This window comes from Lathamus discolor, chromosome 11 (genome assembly GCF_037157495.1).
Source record: "Lathamus discolor isolate bLatDis1 chromosome 11, bLatDis1.hap1, whole genome shotgun sequence".
Lineage (NCBI taxonomy): Eukaryota > Metazoa > Chordata > Aves > Psittaciformes > Psittacidae > Lathamus > Lathamus discolor.
In genome coordinates, this window is record NC_088894.1 from 8,890,001 (window position 1) to 8,905,216 (window position 15,216).

The 15,216-nt window shown below is 39.7% G+C and overlaps 1 protein-coding gene across 4 annotated transcripts in view; it reads right to left on the minus strand.

Annotated features, from left to right (window-relative positions):
- Nucleotides 1-15,216, minus strand: part of LOC136020302 (formin-H-like) — a 58,805-nt gene that overhangs the window by 22,072 nt on the left and 21,517 nt on the right. For 3 of the 4 annotated variants that reach the window (XR_010615272.1, XR_010615274.1, XM_065691286.1), the window contains 7 exons: nucleotides 13,091-13,267; nucleotides 12,050-12,476; nucleotides 11,708-11,870; nucleotides 8,043-8,154; nucleotides 4,279-4,369; nucleotides 2,137-2,223; nucleotides 1-12 (listed from right to left, as the gene is read on the minus strand). The exon at nucleotides 1-12 is cut by the window's left edge and continues 141 nt beyond it. Coding sequence is in view for 1 of the 4 variants with exons in the window: in XM_065691286.1 (XP_065547358.1) it covers nucleotides 1-12; nucleotides 2,137-2,223; nucleotides 4,279-4,369; nucleotides 8,043-8,154; nucleotides 11,708-11,870; nucleotides 12,050-12,476; nucleotides 13,091-13,267 (1,069 nt within the window). In the remaining 3 variants the exon portion in view is untranslated. The remainder of the gene's footprint in view (nucleotides 13-2,136; nucleotides 2,224-4,278; nucleotides 4,370-8,042; nucleotides 8,155-11,707; nucleotides 11,871-12,049; nucleotides 12,477-13,090; nucleotides 13,268-15,216) is intronic. The other variant, XR_010615275.1, reaches the window with a different exon arrangement.

Here is a 15,216-nt window from a genome sequence, read left to right on the forward strand (position 1 = left end):
CTGGGTTATTAGCTGAAATACACAAATCTTCCTCCAGTTCAGACTGAAAATGTGAGCAAATCACTGGTGTCTATGCCTTCTCTTTGCCAAAAGCCTCATTGTCCTCGCCTGAAGCAAGTCATACTTTAGCTAATGGATAATTTCCTATTCAACTTCTGTGGGGAAATCGGCCAGGGGTTTTCAGGAAGGACCTTTTGAAAGTCTCCCACCAAGATAAAGTTGGTGTTGGCACAGCTGCCTGTCCCTGAAGGAGGTCACATCCTTTCTGGCTGCCAAACCAGCCCTGCCAAAATTACTTCAACCTCATCTCTTAAAAATGCTTCTTGCGAAAAAAAGGTATTTTGTTGTTTGAATGCACCAGATTGCATCAAATGTCATGTACCAGGGGAAGCAGATAGCCTCAAGCACGGTACAAAGTTCTCCATTCTTCCCTCCCTCCCTCCTGTTTATACCAGCTGAAGACTGTTCTTATCAGAATTCTTAGCAGTTTCCCCACAAGGAAGAGTCATCATTTCCTGTAATCAAACTCAGTATCAGTTTCTGTTTCCTTCCCTTCTAGAGCTACAGACACAAGAGGAGGCTTTGTTTTGAATTAGGAAATGCATGGTTTTTTTAGCACCACACCTCTCTTCATCAGTCAGCAGCACACAAATGTGAAAACAGGGAAAGGATGAAGTGCACAGGAGAACTGAAAGCCATTTGTAAAACAATTTTGACACATCACAGGGCCAGAGACACTGAAAGTCAGTATCCAGCTTGTCTCATAGAGTTTCTGGGGTATAATCTATTGTTTAACAACATGTGTTAGCATGCACAAGTAAGAAAATACATAGACAACTAATCAGCTCTTCAGTGAACATTAAATATCCATCAAAGCAAACAGTATATGTAATAGATTCCAAATATTCAAATATTTAGTTTCAGTGGAGGACAGCAAAGGTGTAGCACTGTATCACGCAGGGTCAGAAATCTGTGCATCTCCTCAGTGTTTTCCATCTGTTCCCCTTCTGAGCTTTGTTCACTGTTACTATGGTTTTAATCGAGCCAGACAAAGGATAACACACTTGCAGAACTTCCAAGTTTTGTTTTCGCTCCCATGCAGAATGAGAGCAAAACCTTTGCCACATTTTCATAGAAACAGAATCATGTTGAAACACTTTGTTTTGAATCAAAGCCTATGCAGACCGTGGCAGGTAAGGCAGCAGTTTGGAACAAGAACATCCAGTCCGTGAGACTGGAGCACTGTTTATTTGCATGCCCCTACTCCTAAATCAACCTTAAAAGAGGCAAGAGACTTGAACTATGGCTTGCAACACTTCATTTCTGGGCTGTAATCCTCCTGCAGTCTTCTGAACATCATAAATATCTATGAGATGCTGGTCAAATCACACAAAAATTGCTCTAGGTTTCTATGACTTTAGAGTGATTCCTTCAGCTTGTGGGGCAAGAACCCACACACAAAAGGAATTGAATTTTAATGGTGAAATTCTCTTCTGTCTTATCATTGCCCAAAGAAAGAGGAAAATTCAACAGCATGAACTAAAATTTGAAAATCCTTTCCTGTTCTTTTCTCTCTCCCCTGTGGAAGTCTATTCCTCTGCCAGATTCGTTAGCAACTGCTTCTTGACTCTTTGTGGAATAAGGATGATAATAAATGCACACGCATGTATATACTGTTTTGGTTTGAACCAGTACTGTGGAATACCATCATTACCAAACTACAATTAAACTAATCGGATTCATAAAAGCATTTCAAGTGCACTGGCTGATAGTGCCACTGCATTTCAAATGTGGACTGTCTCTAACATTTCATGCCATTTACAATTCCTTGGCTATCAAGGCCATGAACTATAGAGATTTTATGAAGTTTTTTAACCTTTTTGCGTGTTAATTTTGAACAGAGCCATGAATTATTTTTTTTGTATACACTAGGCTGCCTGGATAATTACACTGTGAATTGCTTGCATTATGGACCATGAGATATTTTGCTATAGGCAAAAAAATGAGGTGTGGGGAAACCCCATAACCTCCCCAACTACACAAGCTTGAAATCTTCATTGAGGCCACTCGGCCCTCTACTACCTAGATTCTAGTTACAAAACACACTATGAACACACTATAAACCATGTTACTTACAGGCTCCAAATCTCTCATGCTTACAGGAAGCTCACGTATGGTAAGCAGAAGATCCAACCTCTGGCCTAAGTGGGGGATTTTACACATCTGCATGGAGTTGAACAGAAAAGCAATCAAAACCTGTGTTTACACCAAAACAAGCACATATCTTTCATAATTTGAGTAATTTGCTGCACCGTAGTTTTCCTAATTTCTGTGCTCATTTATTCATTTTATTCTAGGCCTTCAGTCTGTAGATGTACTATGGCACATACCTGAATATGCATTTTTCAAAAGCAAATTTAAGAAGGCACTGTACACTCCTAAGGCCAGACATTATTAAAATCAGTGACACTCATTTCTTGTAAGAATGGTTAAATGCATACAGTTTTATGCTTACAGGTTTTGGAAATCTAGCTCAGAATAAATCAGCTCCTACTTTGGAGGACAGGGAAGGCATGTGACTTGAAGACACAAAAGGATTCATACAGTTCTCTTCATCTTCCTGTCCCAACTCTTTATCAGATAAATCCATCCTCAGGTCCTGAAGGAGCTGGCGAATGAAGTTGCTAAGCCACTGGCCATCATATTTGAAAAATCATGGCAGTCAGGTGAAGTTCCCAACGACTGGAAAAAAGGAAATATAACCCCCATTTTCAAGAAGGGGAAAATGGAAGACCCGGGGAACTACAGACCAGTCAGTCTCACCTCTGTGCCCGGCAAAATCTTGGAGCAGATTCTCCTACAAGGCAAGCTAAGGCACATGAAAAACAACAAGGTGCTTGGTGACAGCCAGCATGGCTTCACTAGGGGGAAATCCTGCCTGACCAATTTGGTGGCCTTCTATGATGGGGCTACAGAATTGATGGACGGGGTAGAGCAGTTGATGTCATCTACCTGGACTTGTGCAAAGCGTTCAACACTGTCCCACATGACATCCTTGTCTCTAAATTGGAGAGACATCAATTTGATGGATGGACCACTCGGTGGATAAAGAACTGGCTGGACGGCCGCACACAAGGAGTTGTGGTCAATGGCTCAATGTCCGGCTGGAGACCAGTAACGAGTGGTGTCCCTCAGGGATCGGTGTTGGGACCGGGCTTGTTTAACATCTTTGTGGCTGACATGGACAGCGAGATTGAGTGCGCCATCAGCAAGTTTGCCGATGACACCAAGCTGTGTGGTTCGGTTGATACACTGGAGGGAAGGGATGCCATCCAGAGGGACCTTGACACCTTGTGAGGTGGGCTGATGCCAACCTTATGAAGTTCAACCACGACAAGTGCAAGGTCCTACACCTGGGTCAGAGCAATCCCAGGCACAGCTACAGATTGGGCAAAGAAGAGATTCAGAGCAGCCCTGCAGAGAAGGACTTGGGGGTGCTGGTTGATGAGAAAATGAACATGAGCCAGCTTCAGTGTACGCTCGCAGCCCAGAAAGCAACCGTATCCTGGGATGCATCAAAAGGAGTGTGACCAGCAGGTCGAAGGAGGTGATCCTGCCCCTCTACTCTGCTCTTGTGAGACCTCACCTGGAGCATTGTGTGCAGTTCTGGTGTCCTCAACATAAAAAGGACATGGAACTGTTGGAACAAGTCCAGAGGAGGCCACAAGGATGATCAGGGGACTGGAGCACCTCCCGTATGAAGACAGGCTGAGGAAGTTGGGGCTGTTCAGCCTGGAGAAGAGAAGGCTGCGTGGGGACCTCATAGCAGCCTTCCAGTATCTGAAGGGGGCCTATAGGGATGCTGGGGACGGTCTCTTCGTCAGGGACTGTAGTGGCAGGACAAGGGGTAACGGGTTAAAACTTAAACAGGGGAAGTTTAGATTGGATATAAGGAAGAAGTTCTTTCCTGTGAGGGTGGTGAGACACTGGAATGGGTTGTCCAGGGAGGTTGTGAGTGCTCCATCCCTGGTGGTGTTCAAGGTGAGGTTGGAGAGAGCCTTGTGTGGGATGGTTTAGTGTGAGGTGTCCCTGCCCATGGCAGGGGGGTTGGAACTGGATGATCTTCAGGTCCTTTCCAACCCTAACTGTTCTATGATTCTATGATTCTAAATCCTCTTCTACTGATTGTAGCTGAGATTGTAAATTTAAGTTACAAACAGCAGCTTCTTGTAGTGGTTTTATCTAGGAGAGTGTCCTAGAAATGGCACACCTTCTTACCTCTAACATAAATTGATCCACCACGTGCAGCTCTGAAGAAGACCCCTTGAATGACTGGTACCTTTCTGCATCTTTTGGTGTTGGCATGTATCTGTAAAGCAGCAAATGAAAATTAGATGTCCACTTCCTCTTCATTCTATATTACCGTGACATAAAACTACCATTCCATTCCATCAGAATTCTCTACTGTTTCATGTGGGTTATGTATTGCATATTTATTCTTTAACCATTGGAACTTCATAGACGTATGAGCCAGCTATGTGGTGTAAAGCAAAAATGATCTGCAGATACATCTGCATATCTGGAAATGCTTCAATGTGTATATAAGGCTTGAAAATAACAGTCAGTACTGTTCACCTGCTGATCTACAGTCAATTTGCAATGTCATGGGCTTGGAAAACGTAAAATCATGAAACAGAGAAGTAAAGGACATAATTTCCAGAGAGGTTCATCAGCTCTGAGCTTGATATCGATGTGCCTTGTTTTCATTGATCTGAGAATCACATCTGACAACATTTCCAAAGCACCTAGGAACAACATACACTTTCTGAGTGCTTGTGGCCATGCTGGCTCAGCTTGACTCCAGCAATAACTTCTCTGAAAAATTAGCAGAAAAGCAGAGCAAACTCATGCTGTGGTGTGATTAACCGATGGGCCCCACTGTCTGACTGACTCCTACCTCCAAAATAGTTTTAATTACCCATGAAACAAGGGTGGGCAATGGCATTTCTGTCTTTCTAAGTGCTGCATCACATCCAAGATCTGTTTCTTGGTTTTGTTAGGATAGCATGTAACACAACTTTCTTCTTTCTGCATAAGGTAACAGAATATTCTTCCACAGCACTCCAGAGCAGCAGATTCTTAAAAACTGGCATCTTTAAACATGCCTCCACTTGGAAAAATAAACACGCCGTCACAGTTCTCCTTGTTTGGAGACCTTCCTGCCTGATACACTATGGGAATTCATAGCATACCTTAAGAAAAATCAATGTAATAGCCAACATATGAGGAGTGTTAAGATCTTAAATAAGTATTCAGGTCTACTATCTTCTTTTTCTGCAAACAACCTATTGAATTTGTAGCAACTGTGATTAATCATTCATGGGGATTTATTTGCATTTCCATTAAAAGTTAGAAAATTTATTCAAAGATGTAAAAAATAATGCAAAGATTTTAGCGTGTTAAATACCAGACAAACAATAAAGGTGCTTTTTTTGCTGTTGTCAATAATTTAATATGACATTTCCATTGAATTATTGCTGGGTTTTGAATTATTATATTAAAGCAGATTATAATATATTCCATTCATCAGCCTTCAACATCAGGAAACAAAAGTGAATTCTCATTTAAAAATAACAGTTAACTGTTGGCAAATGAAAGGGTTTTTACCTATCATTAAAAATAGTTTGACTTTTAAAGCAAATTCAGAGAACAATTTTATTTAAAGCTGACAGCAAACATCTTCATTTAATCAGAAGCCTGATTTACATCGACTTCTTTTAATGTATTGTGCACAGAAAATGAAACTAGTAGATTATCTAGCTTTAAAGCTTAAAGCATTAAACAATGGAAACCATGGAAAAGGAAGCACCGGAATACGTGATGCATTCCATAAATATATCTTTACATGAATGCGAATCGGAATTTGTCCAATGAAAATATCTCCCACTGTTCTGAAAAATTAAGTTTATAGGGAAAAAGAGTCCTTTACTATTGATTTTAAGACATCAGGATAAAGAATTATTCAGAGAACTATGGAATTGTTTCTGTATCAAAATAAGTCCTGAAGCTTCTACTGATTTACCACCACCTCCACTCACGTTCACTAGATACCTGAGCAGGACATATTGCTCACTGGTCACAGACTTTAAAATGCAATCTTGGGTTTGGCTTTAATTATTTTTCATTCAGCAATAGTAGAATTTAGACTTCCTGCTCAGGCTTAGACAGTGTGACAGGTATAATTTGCACAGAGAGGAATTTTCCAGCCACTGACCACCCTGCTTAAACTCCTGTCATAACCACAGGTTCTCAATTAGCTGGAGGACACATTTTAATGGTAAAATTTTCCTCCATGGCACCTAAATCAAGTGGAAATACCTTCAAAAGCATGAAGTGTTCAGCTACTTGTGTTGTGCTACATCCACTACAGTGAATGGTAGGAGAGAAACTTATAAGTGCTTATGTTTCGTGATAAGAATCTGCTCCTTCGATGAGATGTCTGAATGGTAGACAAAAGACACTGAACTGCCTTGGAAATCCAACCCTTAACTCTGAAATGCAGCTCATCTATTTCAGTAATGCTTCTAAAACTATTGGATGGGAAAATTAGCTTTCTTTCACTGCAAGATTTGTACATACATTCCTAGATTTTGGGAATAAATAAGGTTCTGTGATCATATATAGCATAGAGTAATATAGCATCCAATATCGCTTACACATTCCACTCCTAGAAACATTTCCTCAGCATTACTGCTACCAAAAGAAGACTGAAATCTTCAAAGAAAAAATATAATCTTTCAAGTTTCATTGCCATTATAATTATTACAATTGGATGATGGAAAAGACCACAGATGCTGTAAATTAGTGATCTCAGTGGTGTTACCAATTTCAGCATCATGTTGGTCCTGGACTGAATATGCAGTGCTGTATTAGGGCTTTAACAGAAAAGTGTGGTCAACATTTTCCTTCAAAACACATATGCATTAACATATTCAGCGTCTTGTTCATGTCCCTTTGTACTTCAGGCAAGGTGTGTACAAACCATCTCACAGAACATTGATTCCATACTACATGTCTGGTTTTCCTGTTCAGATCACTTTCTAAGTACAGACATGACTCTGCAGACTTTAAAATTACTGTTGATACATTGATTAAGATAAAGATATTAAGGCCAAAATTAAACTCATTCCACAAGTAGTAGAAATGTCAGTTACTTACTTCCTTGCTTTCTTTGCCAGTGTCATCCTTTTCTAAGCTCACTTTAGCAAAACACTTTTTCTTTTCCTCATTTTGAAGCAAGAAATAGTTTCACATCAAATTTTCATATGAATGCATTTAAAGAATGGCCCAAGTATTACATGGGGACCAGGATGTATTACAGATGCTACTCTAGGATCCTGCTTCTTTCCTTTCTTTCCACATCTTAAACTAAATTTCACATACCAGTAGTTTGCTTACATTCCTGAAATCTATTTGTCTTAACGTAATAATTCAATTTTCAATGATACAGAAATTTGCATGCTGCTTTAAACCCACAGATCTCTGCAACTCAGAAATACCGATATTCTTACTATCCCATCAACCCATGAAGCTCCTTTAACACTTCTCTGCCTTCCTCCTCTCCATACCAATTTTAAATCTTGCATTTCTGATCCCATAATATGTAAGAGTAGTAAGAGATGTAGTATGTAGTAAGAGATATTGTAGTTTCCTCATCAAGTTACACCTGTTCACTGCCTCAACTTATTTTACTAACTCTGCTCCTTATAATTAGTTCACAAAATCATGTCATATTTGTTGTCATTTCTTGCAATCTCCTTTCCTACACAACATGGGGAAAAGTGATCTTTTGGAGGCATACACTAAAATCTCAGTTACAAAGACTGAGATTTCTGTGTGCAACCCTAATACTGTATTCACAGTCAGGATAGATCCAATATCTCAGTAGCATCTTTCCCATACTTCACATTATTTGCAGAAGATTATGCCTTCTCCAAACGGTAGTCTGTATTATAAACAAACCATTGAACCCCAAAGATTACCTTCTTAGTGCTGTAATCTGCTCATCTGTAAGTCCACCATTCTCTTCATGTATAATGTATAGTTTTTCTTTCAACTCGCTTGGTCTTATACGGAAACTTTTAAGAAAAATGTCTGGAGGAAAAAGATTCTTAGATTACTTGCAAGAAAATGCTCAAGGAAAGGAAAAATCACCCAAATGTTTCTTTATATTTTTATTTACTTTCCAGATTTAAGAAAAAAAAAATCAAAACACCAAAAACTAAACAACAGTCTTTGCATTTTCTTTAAATATACATAGCAGTAGTCAAGCAAACATATTTCTGTCAATCAATGCTTAAGACAGAACTATCAAGACACTGTTACCAGAAGATACTCAAGTACTTGCTCCTATATATTGCTCTTGTACTCAGCTCAGCAGACAAAATATTTCTTTTCCAAATAACACAAAGTATTGGCATATTATATTATTTTGAAGGTTAAATAAATGATTTTTTCAAATTATTTTAATTTTGTTTGCTTAGTTTGTTTAATTTCTAGGCTTCAAAAGAAGGTAGGTAGAGTCTATGCAAGAAAAATTACTCCCAGAATCATAGAATTGTAGAATCATAGAATAGTTAGGGTTGGAAAGGACCTAAAGATCATCTAGCTCCAACCCCCCTGCCATAGACAGGACACTCACACTAAACCATCCCACACAAGGCTTCATCCAACCTGGCCTTGAACACTGCCAGGGATGGAGCACTCACAACTCCCCTGGGCAACCCATTCCAGTGCCTCACCACCCTAACAGGAAAGAATTTCCTCCTTAGATCCAATCTAAACTTCCCCTGTTTAAGTTTGAACCCGTTACCCCTTGTCCTGTCACTACAGTCCCTGATGAAGAGTCCCTCCCCAGCATCCCTATAGGCCCCCTTCAGGTACTGGAAGGCTGCTATTAGGTCCCCACGCAGCCTTCTCTTCTCCAGGCTGAACAGCCCCAACTTCCTCAGCCTGTCTTCATACGGGAGGTGCTCCAGTCCCCTGATCATCCTCGTGGCCCTCCTGTAAGGCTGCCTGGGATACAGAAGTGTTCACTCATTCTGCACTGCCTGATATTCTAAAATTCTATTAAGTGTTTTTGTAATGTTTAAGACTTCTGTGCTGACATGGGGCTGGCTCGTAATACATATGATAGGAAAATGGAAATAAAATTGTTCCTCAAACAGGTGAGGAATCATTTCTAAGGCTGTTGCTCCCCAAAAGACCACTTTGCCATACTGGTTATTCTTTAGCTGCTGTCTGTCTCCATCATCATCTCCAAAGGATAAAGGTAAGACAGGAGGCACAAGGAAGTGAACAGAAGGCAATAGCAGAGAATCTAGAAAGATTCAAATGCTTCTCAGTGTTGGCATGAAACTTTTCCTGCAGTCTTTGCTATGACAGAACTCTTTGAGCAGCAAAAGGGGATTGGGAAGAATTCATGAAGGATGTGTATGATGCACTTTTTTTTCCAGGTTTTCTTTCTCTAATTCTAAAGAGCAATAATTTTTCAGGTTATAGGAACTTGCTGTGGCTCAATTCAGCTATTAATGGTTCTCAGGAGACTGTTGACCAATGAAGTATATACTATTTTTTCTTCCTCTGACACACTTTCCACTCTTTTAATTTTATTATAAGGTCTAAAGTTAGTGCTAAGCCTGGCAGAATCTTCCCTTTTTCCATCTTATGCGTTTTATGCCTTGTAGCTTTTGATTCCCTATGCCTTTTAACTATGTATCTCTTCAGGAGTTGTAATGTCTACAGACCATAACAGAATGAATAACTCATAGCAAAATGTTGATTTTGAAATTTTCACAAACTGTCTATAAAGCATTTAATAATTTCTTGACTGTTTTCAGTGGCTGAAAGCAGCTGCTGTGTAAATTCTCGTCACCAGATTTTGCCAAAGTATTTTCCTAAGCAAAATAAGGATTATATATGAGGGAAACTGGGTCTCATACAGAGAAACAGACACCAAATCAAGGCACAGAAGCTGGTATTTTGACTCATAAATCAGATTTTCACCCACTGGATCCCATGTTCTTGGATTTAGATGTACATTGAAGTGTCTCCCCAAACTTTTTCATTGCAAATCTAAGGATGTCTCTCTTTCTGGTAACTGTTCTCTGTATGGCAGAATTTATTTTGTCTAGAAGAACCCACTAGATGATTTAACTTTTATTTGCATTTTCTCATACACTGGGCTTGAATTCAGTGTGTAGGTCTTTTCTCAGAACTCTCATTTTTTTTCCTCTTGTGTTCAAAAAGCCACTCAGATTGTCAAGAAATTTTAACCTACTGCATTTGGGAGCTTCATCTTTTTATTCGTTAATTTAAGAACTGTGGTTTGCAGCACTTGCAGGAAGATTAATCAGAATTCTCATGATCAAATTAACTTTTGATCTAAGTAATGTCCATTATAATAAGCATATGCCAAAAATCTCACTGACGGGACTTCAAGGATAAGATTAAGAAACAAACGTAGAATGTCTCAATGAAAAAAATTGTAAGAAGAATAGGATCAAAAGGAAGAATGGTGCTATTTGCAAACCCAAAGAAAGAAAATTCCTCAAAGAAACTGCAATAATTTAGTAGATAAAAGTGTTCTTACAGGAGTCTTTTTATCTGCAACTGCACTTTCGTATCACTGCCTTTTAACCCTTCAAATTGTTAGTCAATTGATGCAATAATTCCAACAAGTTATCTCCATTTACCATTCCCAATTAAAACTTTACACAATCTCCAAAATATATTCTCTTATCAATATTCATAAAGATGAAATCATTAAAACTTTAAAATTAACTGCCCCAAATTCTTTACACATGTAACATTTCTTAAAACATCGCTAGGATATAGAACTTTTCTGGAAAGGCATGTCTGTAATAGAAATCAGAGTAGTCTTTGAAGAACAATTACTCTTGCTCCTTTAATATTTGCCACTTCTCATAAAAGTAATTGAAAAACCTTTATATCCTTTTATTGGTAAGACTAGAACTATGTGTTGAACTGCTTCATTAGGTGTGAAAGACTGCTGTAGGTCAGGCCTACAGTACAGGCCTTTCAGTAGAAACATACTTGGGATGTAAGAGGTAAGAATCCTGTTCACAATCATTCAAGACAGTCATTCACAGTCTAAGCCAGACAGAAACCAAGAGTGTTCATGTGACACGGCTTGTAGCTGGCTCAAAGGCTTCTTACACCAAGCCATCTACACCTACACAAATGTTCTTGAACATTCAATATAGGAGAGAAGTTGAGCACAGTTCTCAAAGTTGTAGCTACCAAGCAGTTTCTGTTGACTTGTTTCACCTGCATAGCCCACAGAATCTAAAAAGCCTTTGAACTCAGAGATTCCACAGGTGTCATACGTGATTTTTACATGTCTGCCCTAAGACAACAGCATCACAGTTCAATGGCACATCCACAAGGTTTGTGCAAGTGGAGAAGCTCAGTGCTTCTACTCTACATCATTAAGGACCACATTTAGAGCAACTGAGCCATGAGACCTATTTTTATAAATGAGTAGAAGGGCACTGAATTAAAAGATGAATTGAACACAAGCTTGTCTCATTGCCTATTGAATGGCAGAACGTACAAACAGGAAATGCATGCAGTGCTCGCCCCAGGCTTCCAGGTAGGAGTACACAGTTGTTATTAGTACACTTACTGAAGTTATGCGCAACTTTTCGATCTAACATGATGTGCTGATTCACTGAAGGTTCATTGCCTGAAAATAATGCAGTCTCCTGGATCTGGAACTGGTCACAGAGTCTGGATACATCTATTTTTTTCTTGCATGGGTCACATGATCCCCAGAGAGACTTTTGAATCTAAAAATATAGGAGTGACAGGGTAAGCAAAAAGACAAAGAACAGAGGCACTTTGCTCCATCCAAACACAGAGAAGGGCATCCGGGTTGTTCTGTGGCACAGCTGTACTTCCGTGATAACTTGTAATACAGGCTGCAATGTAGTTTTTCTGTAACAGCTACCATCAGTTTCATCCTCACCTTATCATAAGGGACAACATCCCAGTGAAAGGCTTTGGTTCTCTTTGTCGATGGAGTGAGGCTGCAGGGCTGTGGGAGTGCAGGTGGGGCTGGTGGAACCTCTGCCTTGCTTCTGGGAAGTGGAAGAGGTGGTGATGCTGGGGCTGATTCCCCCTCTGCAGGCTTTGTCTGGGGGCTTGGAGACTTGTTCAGACTGGGTGTTGCAGAACTTGCACCTAAGTGGAGGATCTCCTTTTTCTGTTCATTCAGAGGTTCAGTGAAATCCTCGTAATCGGCTTCAGAGAAGGTGCACCCTTGAGACCCCTCCTGAGGCAGCCAGGCACCCTTGCACAGCTGGCAGTACCTTTCTATGAGAGACACCCACTCATTCTGGAGCTTGCTGACATCCTCCATCCTGTTATTTTGGACAGTAAGGGGTATACGAAACCTGAAATTTAAGAACATCATATATAAACACAAGGCAGTGTAAATAACATGCTGACTAATACAGCCACAGATATTTCTTATTTAATCAGAATGTTGTTCAGCTGCTTTACTGGTTAAAAGGAGCCTAGTGCTGCTGACTGACCTTTTCAGATGGAGTTAATTGCTTACATGTCTAAGGTTAGAGAGCTGAAGTTTTGCCATATATTGACTTTGTGGTGCAGTTGCCTCATAACTCCTCTTCTCCACCTTGGGAGAAGGTGAACAGTGAGCTCTGTTTTACTGTGATTGTTGCACAAGCTAGTCAGAACTTGTTCACACAGCTGGCCTATCAAGCTGAATGACATATTTCTTCACTGCCTCCTGACATGACAACTAGACAAGCTTTTGTTGGCAGTATTTCAATGTCTCTTCTCAATCCCACAACGTGGTACTTTTAATTCTTCTTTAAAACACTCATCAAATCACTGCAGAACCATGGGAGGGGTAATTATATAATTCTGATGGCCTCATTTCTCCACTGTTGCATTTTGTTCTGGGACATTGGGATTCTCCTTTGCTTGACCATGTTTTCAGTAGTTCTGCTTTAACAAATTATTACTTGCCAACTATACTTACAAATAATTGTGTTCTTTGGTCTGAATTGAAAAGGTACTGCATCCATTTTCCTTGCTGACACTCACATTACCACTTGTCAAATTAATTGTAGTTGTTACAGGGTCTGCAGTGTTGCTCTTTCTTCCCAGACCTATGCAATATAAAGCCAACTCTCCTTCACGTAGTTGTACCAAGTACCTGTAGGACAAGGAATGGAGATATAGCTCATGCTTCAACTGACCACATTGTTAAAGCATTTTCTAATGTCACTAAGTCTCCACATTTTTATAGCATCTTCCACGGAACAGGCACAATGTTCTCAAAGCATAGAACCTTCACAATAAGGGCTTTTTATTCTAATCTGACTCATAAGTAAACTGTGATATAACATACGAACTTCCAGCCTGACATGTCTAATTAGAGAGCTAAAACTAAAATCTAACGATCAACTAAAAATTGCCCAAGTTCTGTTAATTTGCTAGCCACTCTCTGTCCATCCCACTCCATGTATTCCTTTCAGGTTTTGGGGATGGTGGGTCTTTTGGACTGTGGAGTTTTAAAGGAATTCTCTATGTGGCTGAGCAGTGCACGATATGATAAGGCTTCAGAATTTCTGTGTCTTGTAGGTTCCACTGCCACCAAGCTATAAACGAGTCACCATGATATAAATTAGTGCTCAATCTTATAGTCCAATAACTCTCTCTCTTAGAAATGCCTCTGTGTATGCTTTTACTCCATAAGGTCTGATCCTGGTCCCTCCTCATTCCCAGGAGTCACCTGGCAGGAAAGGGTCAAAGTATTCTGCTCTCAAGGGCTTTCAACAGAACTGACTGTGCCAAATTTTGGGCATTATCTATTTAAATGATAAATTAATCCTTGCCGAAATTGCCTGACCATACACGGATTCTATTTACAGCACAATCTTCAGCTTCAGTCTCTGCTCTAGGATTCTGCTCTGCTGCTTATAAGAAGCAGGGCTTTACTGTATGCACCTTTTATTCTTATTCAAGCATTTACATTTTCATTTTTCCTGAGGGTTACTGCATGTCTTTATCATCCTGACAGTTCTATCAGACCTTTCTTTTCTTCCACTCTTTCTTCAAGGTGTGGCTAGTTGATTAAGGTGTTCTATGAGGAATTTAAATAAGGTTAGCTGCTCCAGAAGAATTAAACATAAAATACAAATTGCAGCTATTCCCACATAAACAGTCTAAGAGATAAGAATTGTTTAATGGAGCTGGCAGTTATATTGATCTCTCCTTTCTTTAAAGCAGGAACTTATAGCTTAATCGGATCTCCAGATGTTTCCACCATTATTTACTTTGCCCAAAAAAAAGAGAGGATTAATATCAAGCAGAAAGCAACAAGGGCTTCACTTTGCCAGATAAATAAAAATCAATTTTTTTGTTAACAAACTTGTTAAATGTTGCGAGGTAACAACTCTTGAGCACACTCGAGGATGGCGTTTACAAGATTTACAGTGGTAGCCTTTTAAAAACAATTAAAATCATTTTCTCTGAAGTCTTTGCGATAGTTGCTCTGTGCAGATGATAACAGTGTTACATTTTTTTCATTAGCTTTTGCCAGTCAGACTTTTTTTTTTCCTCTCTGTTTCTGATGGTACAAAAATTTCCAGGTATTTTAGGAGCTGTCTCAGGGGAAGGGTGGGTTGTCTGTGGACTAGGGAGTGAACTAGGTAAAATCGCTGCATCTGGTTCACTAGTTCAGTGATAGAATAAGCAGAAGCAAAAGTCGTGCTTATCTGTGATGTTTAGGGGCTGAACAAAATGATAGTGATGGTCCATTTCCTACTGAATAATGATTCCTGTCTCTAAAACCACCACCCTATTAGGCCATCATGGTTGGTCACTGCCACAAGAGGGAAGTTCAGAACATTACAAGAATGAATTACGAATTTTGGGGCAGCCACTTTGGCCAGTGTGAGTCGATGTTCTCCAGCAGGACTCATATGTCTCTGCTTTGCCAGTGTTTTTCTCCTTTTCCTTATGACTGAAAATGGAGTAAAAATTCAAGAGGTAAACAGAAAGACTCACACTAAAATCACTCCTAACACTGTTTGTGTTAGTTATGCACGTAACAGCCTCTAGTATACAACAGAGCTTCATTTTGTTCGGTACCACTATTGC